This window comes from Nyctereutes procyonoides, unplaced genomic scaffold, assembly GCF_905146905.1.
Source record: "Nyctereutes procyonoides isolate TBG_1078 unplaced genomic scaffold, NYPRO_anot_genome, whole genome shotgun sequence".
In the NCBI taxonomy this organism is placed as follows: domain Eukaryota; kingdom Metazoa; phylum Chordata; class Mammalia; order Carnivora; family Canidae; genus Nyctereutes; species Nyctereutes procyonoides.
The window spans coordinates 38,936,383-38,956,158 of NW_026575024.1; the positions used below are offsets into that span (position 1 = coordinate 38,936,383).

The window sequence follows — 19,776 nt, forward strand, 5'->3', positions numbered from 1 at the left end:
TAAAATTTGGGCAAGAAAAAAAAAGGGGATGGTGGATGGCTGGGTGGCTCAGTGGTTGAGCATCTGCCTTTGGCTCAGGGTGTGATCCTGGAGTTCTGGGATCAAGTCCCACATCAGGCTCCCTGCATGGAGCCTGCTTCTTCCTCTGCCTGTGTCTCTACCTCTCTCTCTCTCTATGTCTCTCATAAATAAATAAAAAATCTTTTAAAAAAAAATAAATAATAAAATAAAATAAAATAAAATAAAATAAAATAAAATAAAATAAAATAAAATAAAATAAAATAAAATAAAATTTGGGCAAGTCTCCTCTAGTAAAAAACTAAAATAGGGGATCCCTGGGTGGCTCAGTGGTTTAGCGCCTGCCTTTGGCCCAGGGTGCGGTCCTGGGGTCCCGGGATCGAGTCCCGCGTCGGGCTCCCAGCATGGAGCCTGCTTTTCCCTCTGCCTCTCTCCCTCTCCCTCTCTCTCTATGTCTATCATGAATAAATAAATAAAATCTTTAAAAAAAAACTAAAATAAAAAAATAAGCTTTAAAGTCTCTACAATGACTGAGGAACTGAAATTTTGTCCCCAAAGTGTCCAAGATATATATTTCTGTATAATCAGTCTATCTGACCTTCTAATAACTTAGGAAAGGGTCACTTTAATCCACATAATTTCCTGTCATAACCCAGATTTCCTCCTACTACGGCTGGCCCCCAGCATCAACTACATCTAAGAGCCATTCCCATCTAGGGAATGTCTGCAAGAAGAGGGATACCACCATGACAGTCACAGAAAGCAATGCACTCCAACTAATCAAAAGCTCTATGTTGTCACCTGTTACAAATTTCAAACCTTTCTTATACTTTTGTCACATACTCATTCTGAATAAAATAACTTACTGGGTACCATGACAGATGCACTATTAACATGGTATAGTAGAAGGCAGGCAGTCTGGTCCCAAGTTTACTTTTAACTGCATTATTTCTAAAATGTACCTCATTTCTTTGTAAAATCATTTCTTTGTAAAATCTTTCGAAAGAAAAGCAAATTGAACCTAGGTTTTTTTCAATACTCCTAGATTAGACTCTGTAAGACTTCCCAAGTTATCTAGTCCAGATACAGCCAAAGGTTAATGACCAGGCAGGGCACCAATTTGACAAAAAGAACAATTCTACTCCTTACTGCATATCAAATTTAATCTTGATTCCATCCTGCTTGACTATCTAAGGAAAGTTAAAAGAAGATTCAGCCATTTCTTCTACCTTCATAGAAGTCATGAGTTTTAGATAAATGTAGGCAAATAAAAATGACTTTTAAAAAAGGCAGGGGCACCTGGGTGGCTCGAGAGGTTGAGCATCTGCCTTTGGCTCAGGTCATGATCCTGGGGTCCTGGGACCTCCCCACAGGGAGCCTGCTTCTCCCTCTGCCTATGTCTCTGCCTCTTTGTGTGTCTCTCGTGAATAAATAAATAAATGAATAAATAAATAAATAAATAAATAAATAAATAAATAAATAAATAAATAAATAAAAATAAATCTTTTTTAAAAAAAAAAAGCCTGCTGGGCAGACCTGAGCAGAGCTGTACTCCTCTGAAACCCAAACTGTTCAATGATCCGGGACCCAAGAGTTAAACATCACTGTGTCTGTCTTCCACGTCCTCTGAAGTAGAGATTACAGGGTGATCTGTTGCCAAAAGCACTACACTGGAATTAAGAGCCCACTTAATGGTATCTCACCCTGGCTCCAGTATAGACTAGCCATGAGGTTGACACTGCTGAATCTCTCTTCCTCACTTACAACATTAAGAAGGCAATCCAGCTCCATTACCATGTAATTCGACTCTAAAATGACCACAGTTGGGGCGCATGAGTGGCTCAGTCAGTTAAGTGTCCAGCTATGGTCATGAGCTTGGAGTCGTCGGATCAAGCCCCTCATTGGGCTCCATGCACAGCATGGAGTCCACTTGAGATTCTCTCTCTTCCTCTCCCTCCCCCTCTGCTTTTCCCACCAACATGTGCTCTCTCTCAAAATAAATGAAATTTTTAAAAAATAAATAAAATAGCCATAGTCAATAAAATTTTTCAGCAGCATTATTTTTAAAAACACAAACCAGAATTTAAGAAATTATTTTTTCTGATTTTAACACTAGTTAATTATACCTAATATAAGGGGTAAAAGTAAAAAATGGGATAGGGCAGTGAAGATATAGGAAGAGCTGTCCTTATAACATCTTCCAAGTATGAAGACCAAGAGACCTATATTGAAGTCAATCTCTTTAGTTCCAACTCCTTTCTGGCAGTTTGCCTCTTCTAGATGTGAAATTCAATTCTCAGGGTACTTCAAAGCAAGAAAAAAAATCAACATTATTTTCATCTTCTGACTGCCCACTTAGAGCTCACCTGCATGTACCAACACAAAGCCCCCTCGCTTCTCCTTATGGGACTGCTTTGTTTCCAACTCTTTGACTGTTATTTTAACAGCCGAAACCTGAGATGATCTGGAAGGCAGCCCTTCTCCAGAACTCATCCCCTTCTCCATGGTCATTCTCCGAGATTATCATCTTCTATTGGGAAAAGTGCATACTTCCATCCAAAAGTAATTGCAGGAGAGGAATTACCCTAAAGAAAAACAGGCAAAGATGGTATATATTTCTTTCACTAACACACACATAACTTATACAAATTTGTGCAAAGATAACTTTCCAAAAATCTAATTTTAAAGTCATTTAACTGGGTAATACAAAGAATATGAAAAGGTTAGAATTTAAATCTATGTCCACAGACAGTACTTGCTTAAAATCATATAAACAAAAGAACTGTTGTAAAAAGACTTCATACTGAGTCCAAAGATATTTTATCTTTCATTGTATTTACATTGAAGAAAACCTTAATATAATTTAGAGATCACCTTCTACTCCCTTCAATCCAAATGCTAATAATCTCTGGGACAATCTAGAATCACAGGTGATGCTGGAAACACCACAAAACCTTGACATAAAGCCTAGATTGCAGCTTACTTTTTCCCCCAGCTTTATTGTTCTAGACTAACATATAACACTGTGTAAGTTTAAGGTGTACAAAACAGATCTGACACACACACACATACTGTAAAATGATTACCACAAGAAGACACCTAGATTCACAGTTAGGTAAAATTTGTGCCTTATTCTAAACAGAAATAGGGAGGGGCATAAGTCTTTCTTTGCCAATATAATACATAAATAGTAACGTAAAAAATGAGTTAGCTGCCTAAAAAAAATAGTGTTTACCCTAGGTATGGTCTTCAAACCAGGGTTTGTTACCAGTCTGCAACAGATTATTATTTTGTTAATATATTAATTGGTTTATATACACATTTTCAACAATGTGTACACTTTTTGTGATTTTTCTATTTGCTTAAAATTATATTTGATTTTATCTATTAAATACAATAAAATTCAGCTTTTATTTGATATCTTTCATTCACAGTTCCATATTTCAGTTTTGTTTGGGGTTTGTTTTTTTTGGGTTTTGGCTTTGGTTCTTTTCCATTTTATATAAGAAACAGTCAACAGTCAATTAAAAAGTTCTTAAAGTTGGACCTTTATACCAGAGATGGCCTGAGAAGCACTGCCTTATGGCATTTTAACTTTTAATTCTTGGTTAAAAAGACTCCATTCAATCTTTTTTATATAACATTTCATCTAAAGGCTAAACAGTTTTAAATCAAAATATATATATGCTATTAAATATTAAAATGTTAACATATACTCATAAATGCAGGAAGAAAGTTTGATTACAAAAGAGTGCTGGGCAGCCCCGGTCGCTTAGCAGTTTAGTGCCTTCGGCCCAGGGTGTGATCCCAGAGACCCAGGATCAAGTCCCATGTCGGGCTCCCTGCATGGAGCCTGCTTCTCCCTCTGCCTGTGTCTCTGCCTCTCTCTCTCTGTATATCTCATGAATAAATAAATAAAAATCTTAAAAAAAAAAAGGGGGGGTGCTGATGTTGATTAAATAAAAGTGAATGAAAATGCCTGCATATGTTTTTATTTTGTGGTGGCAGCTGTTTAAGAATGGATCTTCTAATGATTTCACAAGGATCTGCCCCAGTTACCTTTATTTGACTTTGGTTGTTTGGTTATTTCTCTTTGGTTATTTGACTTTAACTACTATTTATTCATGCATCACTTGATGAAGCAGAATTTAAGTGATTAGCAATTCATCTTCCAGCCTATGCATGCCATCATGTCTGACCCTGCTATGAAATGAGCTTGGGCCCACTAGTACTACAGACATAGGTTAAGTAAAAACTCAATCCTTGGAAAATTAAGTTTCAGTTCAAATGAAAACACATCTGGGGCACCTGGGTGACTCAGTGGTTGAGCATCTGTCTTTGGCTCAGGTCGTGATTCTAGGGTCCTGGGATTGACGCCTGCATCAGGCTCCCTGTGGGAAGCCTGCTTCTCTCTCTGCTGCCTCTGCCTCTCTCTGTGTCTCTCCCATGAATAAATAAATAAAATCTTAAAAAAAAAAAAAATGAAAACACATCCAGGCAATATGGGTTATTAAACTTAAAGCTACTCTGACTCACTGTTATCGGATAAATTTTTTAAGGGATGACTGGGTGGCTCAGCAGTTGAGTGTCTGCCTTTGGCTCAGGGCGTGATCCCAGAGTCCCGGGATCAAGTCCCGCATGGGGTTTCTTGCATGGAGCCTGCTTCTCCCCCTGCCTGCATCTCTGCCTCTCTCTGTGTGTCTCTAATGAATAAATAATTAAAATCTTTAAAAAAGAAAAAAAGATACATTTTTTTCATAAATAAACTGAAACATCTATATTTTATAATGAATAAGGTTGATGTAATAGGCATGTTAATGTATATGAGAGATTTTAAATACTGCTTCTTAGGCTTGTCTGAAAAAAAATAAAATGTGGAGGATAAATGTGCTATTTCTTGAGCAATGTACCATCCCTCAGAGACTATCTGAAATATATTTATTTAGTAAATCACGTCATCTCCATAAACTCCTCCAAAAATGTTGGCTCCCAAAGTTCCACGGGACTGGAAAATAAACTTAAATAGGCTATGCAATGTACGACTCTGGCTTCCAACTCCCAATAGTTACCAGAATGTTTTGATTTCAATTAGAAATGAAGCAACTTCTTTTCCAACATCCGTTTCCATTTAACTCTAAACCCATTAAAGGTCTGGCCTACCTAATAAATAAAGAGTTCCAACAAATGACTAAAAACGAGATGACAAAGGGTAAGTGGGCAAATCCCAGTTGACAGAAAAGTCATATAATAGTTTAAACAGATCAAAAGATGCTAAACCTCACTCAAAAGAAAGATACAAAATAAAACTACACCCAAATGCCATTTTTTAGTGTGGGTTGACCAACATCAAAATATCACATTTTGAGGCTATTGAGAAACAGGAGTAATTATACACTGCTAGTAGCAGCATAAGATGACAAAACTCAACAAGGGCAATCTAGTAAAATCAATCAAAATTACAAATGCACACTGAAGGATTATTTGTAATAGTAAAGATATGAACCAACAATGTCTTGATTTAAGTAGTTAATTAAAAGCAGCCGTTGGAAAAAATGAGAATATTCCTGATATACAAATACATATTGACTAATCTTATAGGTATTTTTGGTAGTAAAAAAGGCACAGTATAGAAATACATGCAAAAATTACCATATTTTGAGGAAGGGGAAGAAAAAATACAGTTAAATATATATGCAAAGTATAAATCTAGAAGAATATGCCCAAAAAATAGTATAATAGTAGTCACCCAAAGATTTGAATGACAAAAATAGGATGGAAATTTTACTGTTCATAGTTAATACCTTTCAATATTGAAAAATCTGAACATAATACTCTCCCCCAAAACTTTTTTTTATTCATTTATTTATTTATGGAAGCATGAAGTGACTAGCTAAATCCAAGTTCCTTTTTTTTTTAATTTTTTTTAATATATTTATGATAGTCATACAGAGAGAGAGAGAGAGAGAGAGGCAGAGACATAGGCAGAGGGAGAAGCAGGCTCCATGCACCGGGAGCCCGACGTGGGATTCGATCCCGGGTCTCCAGGATCGCGCCCTGGGCCAAAGGCAGGCGCCAAACCTCTGCGCCACCCAGGGATCCCTAAATCCAAGTTCCAATAAAGCAAGCCTATGATATCCCACTTAAAAACTTCTGTAAAAAAATAATTATTATTATTAATAATAATAATAAAATAAAAAAACTTCTGTAAGGGGCTACCCAAGTGGCTTAGCCTGTTAAGCATCTGCCTTCACTCATGATCCCAGGGTCCTGGAATCAAGCCCCAACTTGGGCTCCCTGTTCACCAGGTAGCCTGCTTCTCGCTCTCCTCTCCACTCATGCTGTCTCTCACTATCTCTGTCTCTCTCTCTCTCTCTCTCTCTCTCTCTCCAATAAAATAAATCTTTAAAAAAATTTAAAATAAAAATAATTTTTAAAAAACTTCAGTAGGAGGGAAAATACCACATGCTGACTGTTCTCAACACTCACCCCACCTAGGTCAGGAACAGACTAAAAACATGGCCAATCAACAATACTGACCTAAAAGTTTTTGTTTGTCTGTTGTTGTTTTGTTTTTCTGTTTTTGTTTTTCTGGATCTTGAACTTTTGAGGCCACATGAACTACAGGTAATCCAAATTAAAAAAAAAAAATCAATAGTATTTGATCTCTACAGTTTAGACTAATGAGTAAAAAATAAGTCATTACTGTAGATTAACATCAAATATCCCTGGGATTATTTTTTATCATATCTGTACTCATTATTACAAATCATTATTTGAAATTGATGAAGTATACTTACATCAATACACTGATCTACAAGAAAAAACTCTAACATTCCAGCTAAGCTTTGAGGTAACATTCAACACACAAGGTTTCCAATGAAAGGAAATGTTTAAGCATGTTACAGTTTTACACAACAGAAAACAATTGTATAGGCTCATTTTTTATGCCTTTATTTCTGAATAATATGCTTGAAAAGGGACATTTTGTAATTTCCCACTAGTGATGATATTAAAATTCATTTAATTGTTTCTAAAAAAAAAAAAAAACACTAGCAACTTGTCCATCCTCTGCAATAGTTGCATCAAAAATTAAACACACGGTTAGCATATAACCCAATAATTTCACTCATAGATATATACCCAAGAGAACTGAAAATATGTCCACACAAAAAACTGTACATAGATGTTTATAGCAGAATTATTCATAACAGTCAAAAAGTAATAACAACTCAAATGTCCATGAACTGAAAATGGTTAAACAAAATGTGGTACATTCAAACAATGGAACATTAACTAGCCATAAAAAAAAATAATAAGTACAGATATATACTATGGCATGAATTCTGAAAACAATGAAAGAAGTCAAAGACAAAAGGCCACATAGTGTATGTTTCCATTTATGTGCAATGTCCAGAGTAGGCAAATCTAAAGTAGATTAATTGTTGCCTTGGGCTGTGAAGCCAAAGGGGCATTGGAGAGTGACTGCTAATGGGGGCAAGCTTTCTTTTGGTGGCAATTAAAATGTCCTAAAATTGATTATGGTGATGGTTGTACAATCCTGAATATAATAAATACCGCTGAGTTGTACACTTTAAGTGGATAAATTATATGATAAATGAATTATATCTTAATAAAGTTGTTTCAGAACAAAACAAATTTCATGCTTCCCATAAATTGCATCTTTTCCAAGTTACCAAACCTAATGGCCTTTTCTTACTCTGTTGCTTGCAACGTTTGTTCTCTAGATCCTCTGTTCTTCTTGGCAAACATGCCAATCTACCATCCTAGCTCTTCATGACCCCGCTGACCCTTCCCAATTTTGTCCTCGTAAGACTCCCTGTTCACAGACCTATTCTCAAATGTCTCCTTCAGCAATTTCATCCACTGCCAACCTTTCAAAACAATCCTCTCTCAGTAAATCAAATTATTTGTAATTCTTAAAAAAAAAAAAAATTATTTGTAATTCTTTATCTTCTACTCTTGAGCTCTAGTCACAAGTCTCCTGGATAGCTCAACCTGGATCCTCTTCACTCTTAACCTCCCCAAAATAAACTCATCTTTCCATATCACTCTGTATTTTTCTTAAAAGCACTGCTCTTTTTCTAATTCACCTTGAAGTCATCTTGGACTGCACCCACTTTCTAAATCCTGTAAATTTCTCCCTCAAGCATTTAACTTCCTTTTCCCTACTTCTTGACCCTTGTTCAGCTCACATACCTCTGAGTATATATGTTACAAAAAGCAGCCTAACTTTTCTTCCCAAATCCAGACTATTGTAAAACAACTACAAAAGACTGCCAAAATAAATTTCATAAAGGACAACTCCAATCAAAACGAACAGCATGCCAAAAGACATGAGCAGACAATATACAAAAGAGGAAATATAAACTGGATATCCAATATTAAGAAATGAATATTCAAAGAAATAAACAAAAATAGTCTTCCTAACAAGCACTGTACTGCCACCATAAACTGATGTAAATAACCATTTTGAAAAGGAATTTGTCAGTATCAAGAGCCTTAAAATGTATAATTTTGCATATACTATCTTTCCAGAGATACTTTATGTATGAACTAGTCTTTACAAACACAAGTAACAATAGTACCACGGATACCTCTAAGGAGAACTGGGAGACTTGAGGGGCAAAATGAAAAGGAAACTTGATTTTCTCCTAATAGCCTTCTGCATTTGATTTTTTTTTTCACCAGGTACTATCTACGAAACATGCATTTAAGTTATCTCTGAGACTAAGATGAATGTAAATTAACCCAATTATCAAGATCAGAAGAGAGACTCGGAATAAAACATCATTTTTGCTCCAGGGACTTTCACGGCATTGATTTAAAGTCTAAATCTTGACTCTAGTTCTCTCAAAGACTTTTATTTTCCTACTGCATGGTGATGACATTTTTTTTTCTTTACACCATTTAGAAAACTACTACACGTCCTGTTTGCCTCTGGTGTTGAAGTTTTTCACTCTAGACTGACTTAGTCTCCTAGAAGCAGTCAAAAGAATAGTAAGTCAGAGAATCTATCCATCGTATAGCAAAAGACTTTTACAGAAATCCAGCCCTTAAGCTATAGAAACTGATGAATAAAGCATTCTGTCACTCTTAACATCATGACATTGAAGGTTTAATGCCTCATTCAATGAGCTCTAAAACACACTTCTTTCATCTTTGACCCAGGAATTTCACTTCTGAGAACACTTTCTACCAAAATAACTTCAAAAGGAGAAAGGGTTTTACGCCTGTTATGCTGTGTTTAACACAGGATAATTTAGAAAAACAAAAATCTGGGAGTGATCTAAATGTCCAACATAGAGAAATGGTTAAAAGAAATGATAACCTATATTATTTATGGTCAATTGGCTTTCAACAAGGGTGCCAAGACCATTAAATAGGGAAAGGATAGGGGTGCCAGGGTGGCTCAGTGGGTTAAACATCCAACTCTTAATTTCGGCTCAGGTCATGAGCCTATGTAGGGCTGCATGCTGGGTGTGGAGCCTGCTTAAGATTCCCTCTTTCCAAAAAAAATAAAAATAAATTTAAAAAAATAAAAAAATAAAAAAAACAAGATTCCCTCTTTCCCTCTCCCTCTGCTTCCCTTAAAAAGAACTTAAATAGAAAAGGGATAGTCTTTTCAAAAAAAAATGGTGCTCAAAAAACCAGATAGGCATATGCAAAAGAATCAACTTGGATTCCTACTTATTCCTATCTACCGATCTTTGATCCACATAGATCAAGAACTAAACGTAAGAGCCAAAACTGTAAAACTCTTAGGAAAAGACATAGTGGTAAATCTTCATAATATTGGATTTGGCCATGGTTTTAGATATGACACCATGCACAACCAATCAAAGAAAATATAGATAAATCAGAACTCACCAAAAGTTTAAATGTTTGTACTTCAAAAGGCACTATTCAAAAAAGTTAAACACACACACACACACACACACACACAAAATGAGAGAAAATGGAAAAAAAAACACTGCAAATTGCATATCTGATAAGGGACTCAAACAACATCAAAGGTTTTTAAAATTCAATATAAAAATAAGCAAAGGAATTGGATTGTCATTTCTCCAAAGATACACAAAGGGCTGAAAAGATGCTCAACATTACTAGCCATCAGGGAAATAGAAATCAAAACTACAGTGAGGTACCATTTCGTAACCAACAGCATAGCTATAATTCAAAAAACAGATCATTTAAGTGTTAAAAGGATATGGAGAAATCAGAATCCTCACATCCTGCTAGTACAGGCCACTTTCAAAATATCTGGCAGTTCCTTAAAAAGCTAAACAGAGGGGCACCCGTGTGGTTCAGTTGGTTGATGGTCTGCCTTTGGCTCAAGTCATGATCCCGGGGTCCTGGGATCAAGCCCTGCATTGGGCTCCCTGCTCTACCTGCTTCAGTCCCTCTGCCTCAGTCCCTCCTCCCCTACTCATGCGCTCCCTCTCTCTCAAATAAATAGAATCTTAAAAAAAAAAAAAGCTGAACAGTTACCATATGACCCAGCAATTCCACTCCCCCATATAATCCAAGAGAAATGAAAACATATATGCACACAAACACCTGTACATGGATGTTTGCAGAATTATTCATAATAGTTAAAAAGAGAAAACAAATGTCCATTAACTGATAATGGATAAACAAAATGTGGCATATTCATATAATGGAATATTATTCAGCCATAAAAAGGAATGAAGTACTGATACAAAATTCAACAGGGATGAGCCTTGGAAACATTATGCTAAGTAAAAGAAGGCACACACAAAAGGCCACATATTATATAATTCCATTTGTGTGAAATGTCCAGAATGGGAAAACCTACAGACACAGAAGTGGCTGCTAGGGACTGGGGTAGGGGTAAGGAAGAATCAGATTAGTGGTTGCCAGGGCCTGGGAGATCAAATGGGAAACGATTGTAATGGGTAGTTTCTTTCGGAGATGATGAAAACGGTCTGGAATTAGATACATTTATGAATATAGTAAAAACTATTGAAAGTTACAATTTAAAAGCGTGGTTTGATAGTCTGTGAATTACATCTTTAAAAAAAAGATGGACCGGGCAGCCCTGGTGGCGCAGCGGTTTAGCGCCGCCTGCGGCCTGGGGTGTGAACCTGGAGACCCAGGATCGAGTCCCGCATCGGGCTCCCTGCGTGGAGCCTGCTTCTCCCTCTCCCTGTGTCTCTGCCTCTCTCTCTCTCTATGAATAAATAAATAAATAAAAATCTTTAAAAAAAAAAAGAAAAAAGATCGACCTGTGCAATGAGTGGAATGTACAAAAAGTATACTTTTTGGCTACAGTCGCATTTTATACACACACGCTATGCTCATAAATAGGTTAAGAATGTACTATTAAAAAAATTAGGGATCAAAATGCTGGGTTGGTGAAACTATGGGTGATCTCTATTAATTATTCCTGCATTTTCCAGATATTCTTTAAAAAGCATGCGCTGCTTTTTGTAAATGGTGGGGGGGGGGTGAGCTTTATTTAAAACAAGCAAAAAAGGAAATTACCCAACCCCCGAGTGTATAGAAATTCCTTGGCTTAGTATTAAAGGATCTCGGTCACATGGTCCAGAAAACACCTTTTCTTTCCCCTCCCCTACAGAGGCGAGTCAAGTTACTCGCTCCTCCCGGAAACACGGTGCCCTCTCCTCTATTTCCAGGGCCCGTCCAGCTCCTGTTTCCCACCCTCCTCCGCAGCCGCTCCTGCTCCGTCCCCTCGGTCCTTTCCTCCTAACGTCCTGGGAGACTCCAACCAGGCCGCTCTAACACCACGCGGCTGCTGCGGCCCCGGACTGCCACGCAGGGCAGGGCGCGCCCCTCGGTCTCCGCGAGCCTCCGCCAGGGAGCACCCCGCAGCCCGCCACTGCCCAGGGAGAGAGGGACAGCGGGGACGGCCCGCGCACAGGCAGTCCCTTGCCGGGAGCAGGAAGGAGACCGCCACGCTGGAGCCACGGATGAGAGGGCGAGCGGCACGGCGCCACGCGCGACCGAGGGGACGACAGACGTCCCGGATCCGCTCCTTCAGCACCGGCCCAGGCAGTGGGCATCGTGGGCGCCGCCCCCTCCCGGCCCGGAGACGACGTCCCAGCGCGCGGACGGGCCTGGACAGACACAGCGCCGCAGCGGCGGCAGCGGCGCGGACAGCGTGAGAAAGAGGGACACTCACCCGCCTCAGCCCCGAGCCCTCACAGCGCCGGAAGTAGTCACCCGCCCGTTGCCAGGGTGAGGAAGCGGGGGCTGACGTCAAGCTCTCCCATTGGGCAAGCGCGTAGCCACGTGGCCGGAAGCGCACGCCCACGAGGGGCTCTGACTCCGCCCGCTGCTGGCGAGCGTTTCACCTGCCCGCACGAGTTACGCGAGGACTTCACCTGGAGGCGCCTCCTGAGCTGCGCAGGCGCCGTTGCCAGTCTCGTCTCGCCCAGGCTCTTAGGGATCCGGTCTCCTGGGCCTCCTGCGGATCCGAGTGGTCGGCAGACCCGCGATGTGACACGAAATCAAATTACAATAGCCCTGATTTATTGAGGTGTCACTTCAGAGCTTAATTTTATTCAGTCCTTGCAGCACCGCATACAGTAGGGAAAACTAGAATTCCGCGCGGATTCCAGGTGGAAGGTGGGGCCAGATCTGCCCTGGGGAGAATGGAAGTGTGGGTGGCCTTTCACCATCTAGCGTCTAAAATCAAGACCCAAAAAAAATAAATAAATAAAAGATGAAATAGATAGAATCAAGACCCAGTAACAATGTAATCCCTTTAATGTTTCTTTGTAACTATTAACATGAGTCCTTTAACAAAAAAAAAAAAAAAAAAAAAAACACCTTTAAACGTGTTCCAGGGATCCCTGGGTGGCGCAGCGGTTTGGCGCCTGCCTTTGGCCCAGGGCGCGATCCTGGAGACCCGGGATCGAGTCCCACGTCGAGCTCCCGGTGCATGGAGCCTGCTTCTCCCTCTGCCTGTGTCTCTGCCTCTCTCTCTCTCTCTGTGACTATCATAAATAAATAAAAAAATTTAAAAAAAAATAAATAAAATAAAAAATAAATAAATAAATAAACGTGTTCCAGAAAGGAGAGATTGAAAGAAGTGAAGTAGTAGTAGCTCTAAGTATGGTCCCCAGACAAGAAGCTTAACATGACCTGGGCCCTTCCTAGAAGTACAATTATAAAAAGATGTTCCACCTCGCTGAGGGGGGGGGGGATTATTTTAATTGCGGATAAAAAATAGCAGTCCTCTTCTATCTGATTATATGAAATTTTAAAACTGATACTATATCCTGTTGGTGAGGATTGAGAAAACAATCACTCTTGTTCATTGTTGGTGGAATAAAGGGGGGGAGGGGGCAATCTGATGGGGGGAGGGGGCAACTTGATGGTCACCTACCACATTTTTAAATGTATTTACCCTTTGACCCAGAAGATACACTTTTAGAATCTACTTATAATATTTCCATATGTTGCACGTGCACAAAGATATATATATTTTTTTATATTTATATATTCATGCAAAAAATATTTATCAAATAATTTCTATGTGGTTGGCACTGCCCAAGGAGGTTTTTTTACAGCATAGCTCATGTAGGAGAAAAAAATGGGAACTTGAATTTCTATCAATATGGACTAAGTTGAGCATCTGCCTTTGGCTCAGGGCATAATCCTGAATTCCCAAGATCAAGTCCCTCATCGGGCTCCTTGCACAGAGCCTGCTTCTCCTCCCTCTGCCTGTGTCTCTGCCTCTCTTTCTGTGTCTCTCATGAATGAATAAATAAAATCTTTAAATATATATATATATGGAATAGTTAATATATTATAAAAATGCAAACTGATGATGCAACCATTTTTTAAGTACTCAGATGAAAAACTATCCAAGACATATGACTTTTTAAAAATCCAAAATAATATTTTACATCCCATTTTTTATGCATATCTGTGTACTTACTCATTTTATGTATATTTACATATACATACATAGTGTATGTGGAAGATGGTTAAAAGGTTATGTGTCGGAATATAAGTGAAGCTATTAATGGAAATAAGATTGGATTGAGTTAGGGGTGAAATCATTTTTATTTTATTTATATCAATAAGTACAGAACACTTAAAAATGCTGGATAAAACACAGCAAGTATCCTTGTGCTCAGCTAAAAGAAATGCCCAGAGACCAAAAATCAATGTCTCGAGAATCCAGAGTAGGATGCCAGTGCTGAAGCTCTTCGCTACTGAGAGCATTTACATATAATAGAAGCCTAATAATGTTTGGGTTTTTAAGCCCATAAGATGAGAAACAAACATGCAAGCAACCTTTAGTAAGAACAGAAACAGGACACAGTGGGTTTTGATCTCATAGGCTTCTGGTTTTGAAGTCATCAGATAAAGAATATAAAGTAAATATTCCTCAAATGTTTTTAAAAATAAGGGATAGAAAAAAAATAAGTGATGGAGTAGAAAATCAAGCAAAGATTAAGAAAATACCAAAAAATTTTCTGATAGAATTGAAAAAAATAAATAAAAGGTCTACAAGTACAAAACTGCTCATAAAAAAAAAAAAAAACACAGTACCTGGGTTAAACATTACTTAGACACAACTTGCAAAAACAAATTAAGCAAATTAGAAGGTGGATATGAAGAAATTACCCAGAATTAGAATCAGAGAGACAGAGATGGATGAGAATGTAATAGCTATAGAAGATACAATGGTAGGGATAGAATGTCTAAAATATATAACATTAGAATTCCATGAACATTAAAAAAAATGAAACGAACAAGGGAAAGACAGCATTTTCAGAGATAATAGATATGAATTTTCCAGAATTGATGAAAAACAAAAACTCTGGATAAATAAAAGAAATCCAAACCTAGACACATACTGAAATTTCAAAAGATTAAAGACAAAAATGTCTTAAAAGCAATCAGAGACAAAATGCCTACAAAGAAATGATTAGACTGAAAGGAGATGTCTCAGTTTAACAATTGAAAGTAGAAGATGGATTTTGTGAAGAGACAAAGGCTGAGTGGTCGGGGCTGCGTTGTCGACCTCGAGCAGCAGTTGGCTTCTCCATGTAGAATCCGGGAGTGGGAGATTCAGAATCAAATCCCTTCTCCCTTCCCCCTCCTGGTTACAAATCACTTGAAATATATAAGTTAACAGAGCTTTGCTTTGAGTGAGATTTTTTTGATCTACAGCTACATTTTCAGCTTCATGAGGAACCTTACCATCAAAGACAATGGCCAGCAATGTTACCAACAAGACAGATGCTAGCTCCATGAACTCCCATGTATTCATTGGGAATCTCAATACTCTTGTGGTCAAGAAATCTTATGTGGAGGCAATCTTCTCAAAATATGGCAAAATTGTGGGTTGCTCTGTTCATAAAGGCTTTGCCTTCATTCAGTATGCTAATGAGAGAAATGCCCGGGCTGCTGTGGCAGGAAAGGATGGCAGAATGATTGCTGGCCAGGTTTTAGATATTAATCTGGCTGCAGAGTCAAAAGTAAACCAAGGAAAAGCAGGTGTGAAACGATCTGTAGCGGAGATGTACAGGTCAGTACCAGAACACCCTTCTCCATCCCCTCTACTCAGCTCCTCTTTTGATTTGGACTATGACTTTCAACAAGATTATTATAACAGGTTGTACAGTTTCCCAGCACGTGTTCCTCCTCCTCCTCCTCCAATTGCTTGTGCTGTGGTTCCCTCAAAATACCAGCGTGTATCAGGAAACACCTCAGGAAGGGGCAAACGTGGTTTCAATTCTAAGAGTGGACAGCAAGGATCTTCTTCCAAGTAAGGAAAGTTGAAAGGAGATGACCTTCAGACCATTAAGAAGGAGTTGACCCAGATAAAACAAAAAGTGGATTATTTACTGGAAAGCCTGGAAAAAAAACGGAGAAAGAACGGAGCGAACAAGGAGTAGAGATGAAGAATGATAAGTCAGAAGAGGAGCAGAACAGCAGCTCCCTGAAGAAAGATGAGACTAATGTGAAGATGGAGTCTGAGGGGGGGGTGCAGATGACTCTGCTGAGGAGGGGGACCTACTGGATGGTGATGATAATGAAGATCGGGGGTATGACCAGCGGGAGTTGGTCAAGAATGATGAAAAAGAGGCTGAGGAAGGAGAGGATGACAGAGACATCGCCAATGGCGAGGATGACTCTTAAGCACATAGTAGGGTTTAGAAATCTTGTCCCATTATTTCTTTACCTGGGCGCATGTCTAAGATCAAAATTTTCACCAGATCCTCTCCCCTAGTATCTTCTTCAGCACATGCTCACTGTTCTCCCCATCCTTATCCTTCCCATGTTTATTAATTCATATTGCCCTGTGCCTAGTCCCATTTTCACTTCCTTTGATGCTCCTAGTACTTATGTTAAGCCTTACCCTGTAATTTTTGCTTTTATTTTATTTTATTTTATTTTATTTTATTTATTTTATTTTATTTATTTATGATAGTCACACACAGAGAGAGAGAGAGAGAGGCAGAGACATAGGCAGAGGGAGAAGTAGGCTCCATGCACTGGGAGCCCGACGTGGGATTCGATCCCCCGTCTCCAGGATCACACCCTGGGCCAAAAGCAGGCGCCAAACCGCTGCGCCACCCAGGGTTCCCTAATTTTTGCTTTTAATTTTGATACCTCTTTATGACTTAACAATAAAAGGGATGTGTGGTTTTTATCAACTGTCTCCAAAATAATCTCTTGTTATGCAGGGAGTACAGTTCTTTCCATTCATACATGAGCTCAGTAGTTGTTTCCCTAACTGCAAAGGCAATCACATTAGTTGAGTAGCACCTGAGAGCAGTTTTGAGTTAGAGGTATGTGTGTTACACCCCACATAAGAATGCTATGTAGGGGGATCCCTGGGTGGCGCAGCGGTTTGGCACCTGCCTTTGGCCTAGGGCGCGATCCTGGAGACCCAGGATCGAGTCCCACATCGGGCTCCCGGTGCATGGAGCCTGCTTCTCCCTCTGCCTGTGTCTCTGCCTCTATCTCTCTCTCTGTGACTATCATAAGTAAATAAAAATTTTAAAAAATTTTAAAAAAAAGAATGCTATGTAGGGCTGTTTAACACAAATGTAACAATGTATTTTTGTGAATGAGAGTTGGCAGGTCAAATGCATCCTCTAGAAAAATAATTAGTCTAATAGTCTTAAGATTTGTTTTCTAAAGTTGATACTGTGGGTTATTTTTGTGAACAGCCTGATGTTTGGGACCCTTTTTTCTCAAATAAACAAGTCCTTATTAAACCAGGAAAAAAAAAGAATGTAGAAGATGGGGATGCCTAGGTGGCTCAGCAGTTAAGCGTCTGCCTTTGGCTCAGGGCATGATCCTGGGATCTAGGATCTGGGATCGAGCCCGGCATCAGGCTCCTTGCAGGGAACCTGCTTCTCCCTTGGCCTGTGTCTCTGCCTCTCTCTCTGTGTATCTCTCATGAATAAATAAATAAAAATCTTTAAAAAAAAAAAAAAGAAAAGAAAAAGAAAGTAGAAGATGAAAATAGTATTTTTGAATTACTGAAAAATATTTCCAAAGTACTGAAGAAATGTCAACCTAGAATTGTTTACCCAGCTAAACAAGCACTTAGGAACAAGAATGTAATGAGAATATTTTCAGATAAGCCAAACTGAGAAAATTTAGCATGAACCAATGTATACATAAAGGTACAATGCAGAAGGAAGAAGATAATTCCAGAAGAATTATTGAAGAAAAAAAAGATGTTGACTTTGGAGAGCCCAAGTTCTGAGCCTAAGATTCTCATAACAGGTTTATAGACTTTATAAACCTGTCTTTATCTCCACAGACTTGGACTCTAATCCTCTGAAATCTGTGCTATTTGCTTTTTATGGTTAAGTATTTGATGCATCACCAGTAACCACAAAATGTTCTATATTTGTAATAAATTATCTTACTGTTTTTGGTAAATGACAGTGCAGAAGATTATTTTTTCTGAAATTGCTGCACACAACATTGTCCACCTCACATGCTGCTTTGAATGATGAGACATTGATACTCCTCCCATCTAGAGATGTGTCTATGTTCCTACTCTTGAATCTGAGCCAGCTTGTGAGTAGGGCAGAAACCATGCCACGTGACTTCTGAGGAAGGTCACAAAAGTTTCTTTGTGATTCTCTTTTGCAATGTTTGCTCTTAGATCCCAGCTATCATGTTCTGGGGAAGCTCAAGCAGCCACATGGGAAAACCATGTATGGATGTTGTGACCAACAACTCCAGATAAGGTCCCAGCTGCAGCCAGCACCAACTGCCAGATGTGTCATTGAATGGGCCTTCAGAAGATTCCAGTCCTCAGCCATGGATTAGCTTCCAGCCTTTGAGTCTTCCCAGCATAGGCATCCTGAGCAGAAACACGCCATCTCCACTTGCCCTTTCTAAATCTTATCATAATAATACAATAAAATGGCTTTCGTTTTATTTTTATTTTTTTTATTTATGATAGTCACACAGAGAGACAGAGAGAGAGAGAGAGGCAGAGACACAGGCAGAGGGAGAAGCAGGCTCCATGCACCGGGAGCCCGACGTGGGATTCGATCCCGGATCTCCAGGATCGCGCCCTGGGCCAAAGGCAGGCGCCAAACCTGCTGCACCACCCAGGGATCCCTGGCTTTCGTTTTACATCACTATGTTCACACTACTAGTAGTACTTGATCACAGAGCCACAATTCACCAGCTCTTATACTAAGGGCATCATGCCATGGCCCTGATGCTGAAAGCTCAAGGAAAGCTGTTAGTGGCTGGGAATATCACCTTGTGGTTCTAGACATCTCCAGTGCCTCCAGTTTTCCTGTTTATCCTCACTAGCTAGTCATCTCTCCTCTCTCTCTTTCACACTCTCCCACTGTAGATAACCTGGCAGGTGTTTTTGTTTATTTTTCTACCAGTGACTTCTAGGGGTGGAAGGGAAAGCTTATTACATAATAATCATAAAAGTATGCGTTTATTATATGGCAGAAGTAACTGGAGCAGATTTTGTTACCCAGAAGTGGATAAATACCGTAACAAAATAACATAACAAAAGTAAAACATGTGGCAGTGGTTTTGAGACTCTGTGAAGCAGCAAAGGTGAGAGGGGATCCTACAGGAGAATGTCTGAAATCTAAAAGGCCTTGAGGAGGCTTCAACAGAGGCACAGAGGAAACTAAGGAAGATGTCATTGAAAGCCAGAGAATAGGGTCCCTTATTACGTTGGACCAAAAAGTTCAGCCCAGGCTTTGGGGAGGAAATATAAACCATCTTCAGGGTGCCCTGCCTGAATTCCTGACCCACAGAATCTAGAAGCATAATAAAATGGTTGTTCTTTTATGTCATTGAATGTGGAGTGGTTTTTTACACAGCAGTGTTAAATGGAACAGTCGGAAATAGAAGAAAAGATGTTTAGATTTTTCAAATGCATAGATAAATTACTACGTCATACATCTGAAACTCATGCAACATTGTGTGTCAACTATACTCAAATAAAAATTATTAATAAATAAATAAATTTTAAAACTCAGAGATAGGCTCCCTTCCATTTCTTGGACAACACTGTTACCTGCAGTGTTCCCGGAATTTGGCTACAAGAGACAATCACTCCCAATCCTGTTCTGCACACCTTGATCTTGGGCACACAATCCAGGCACCAGTCTTGAGTCCTCTAGCAGTTTAAGTGAAAGTAACAAAATTCTGTCTAACCTGTCTTCAGAGCCAGTTTTTCAAATTTCTGACCTGTTTCAGTGAAGTAGCTCTTGGGTCTTTTGAAAT

General features: G+C 39.1%; 1 protein-coding gene and 1 pseudogene across 6 annotated transcripts in view; one reads left to right on the top strand and one right to left on the bottom strand.

The window, feature by feature from the left end:
• The window catches only part of TASP1 (taspase 1), a 321,618-nt gene extending 308,827 nt beyond the window's left edge, over positions 1–12,791 (bottom strand). For 2 of the 6 annotated variants that reach the window (XR_008667003.1, XM_055345390.1), the window contains exons 1-2: positions 12,203–12,790; positions 2,385–2,603 (exon numbers count right to left, since the gene is read on the bottom strand). Coding sequence is in view for 5 of the 6 variants with exons in the window: in XM_055345390.1 (XP_055201365.1) it covers positions 2,385–2,529 (145 nt within the window). In the remaining variant the exon portion in view is untranslated. Of the gene's footprint in view, positions 1–2,384; positions 3,391–6,555; positions 6,576–12,202 lie in introns of those variants that run through there. The other 4 variants (XM_055345382.1, XM_055345355.1, XM_055345373.1 and 1 more) reach the window with 4 other exon arrangements.
• A 2,460-nt stretch (positions 12,792–15,251) lies between these two features.
• Positions 15,252–16,182, top strand: LOC129496664 (heterogeneous nuclear ribonucleoprotein C-like; annotated as a pseudogene).
• Positions 16,183–19,776: the final 3,594 nt, after the last annotated feature.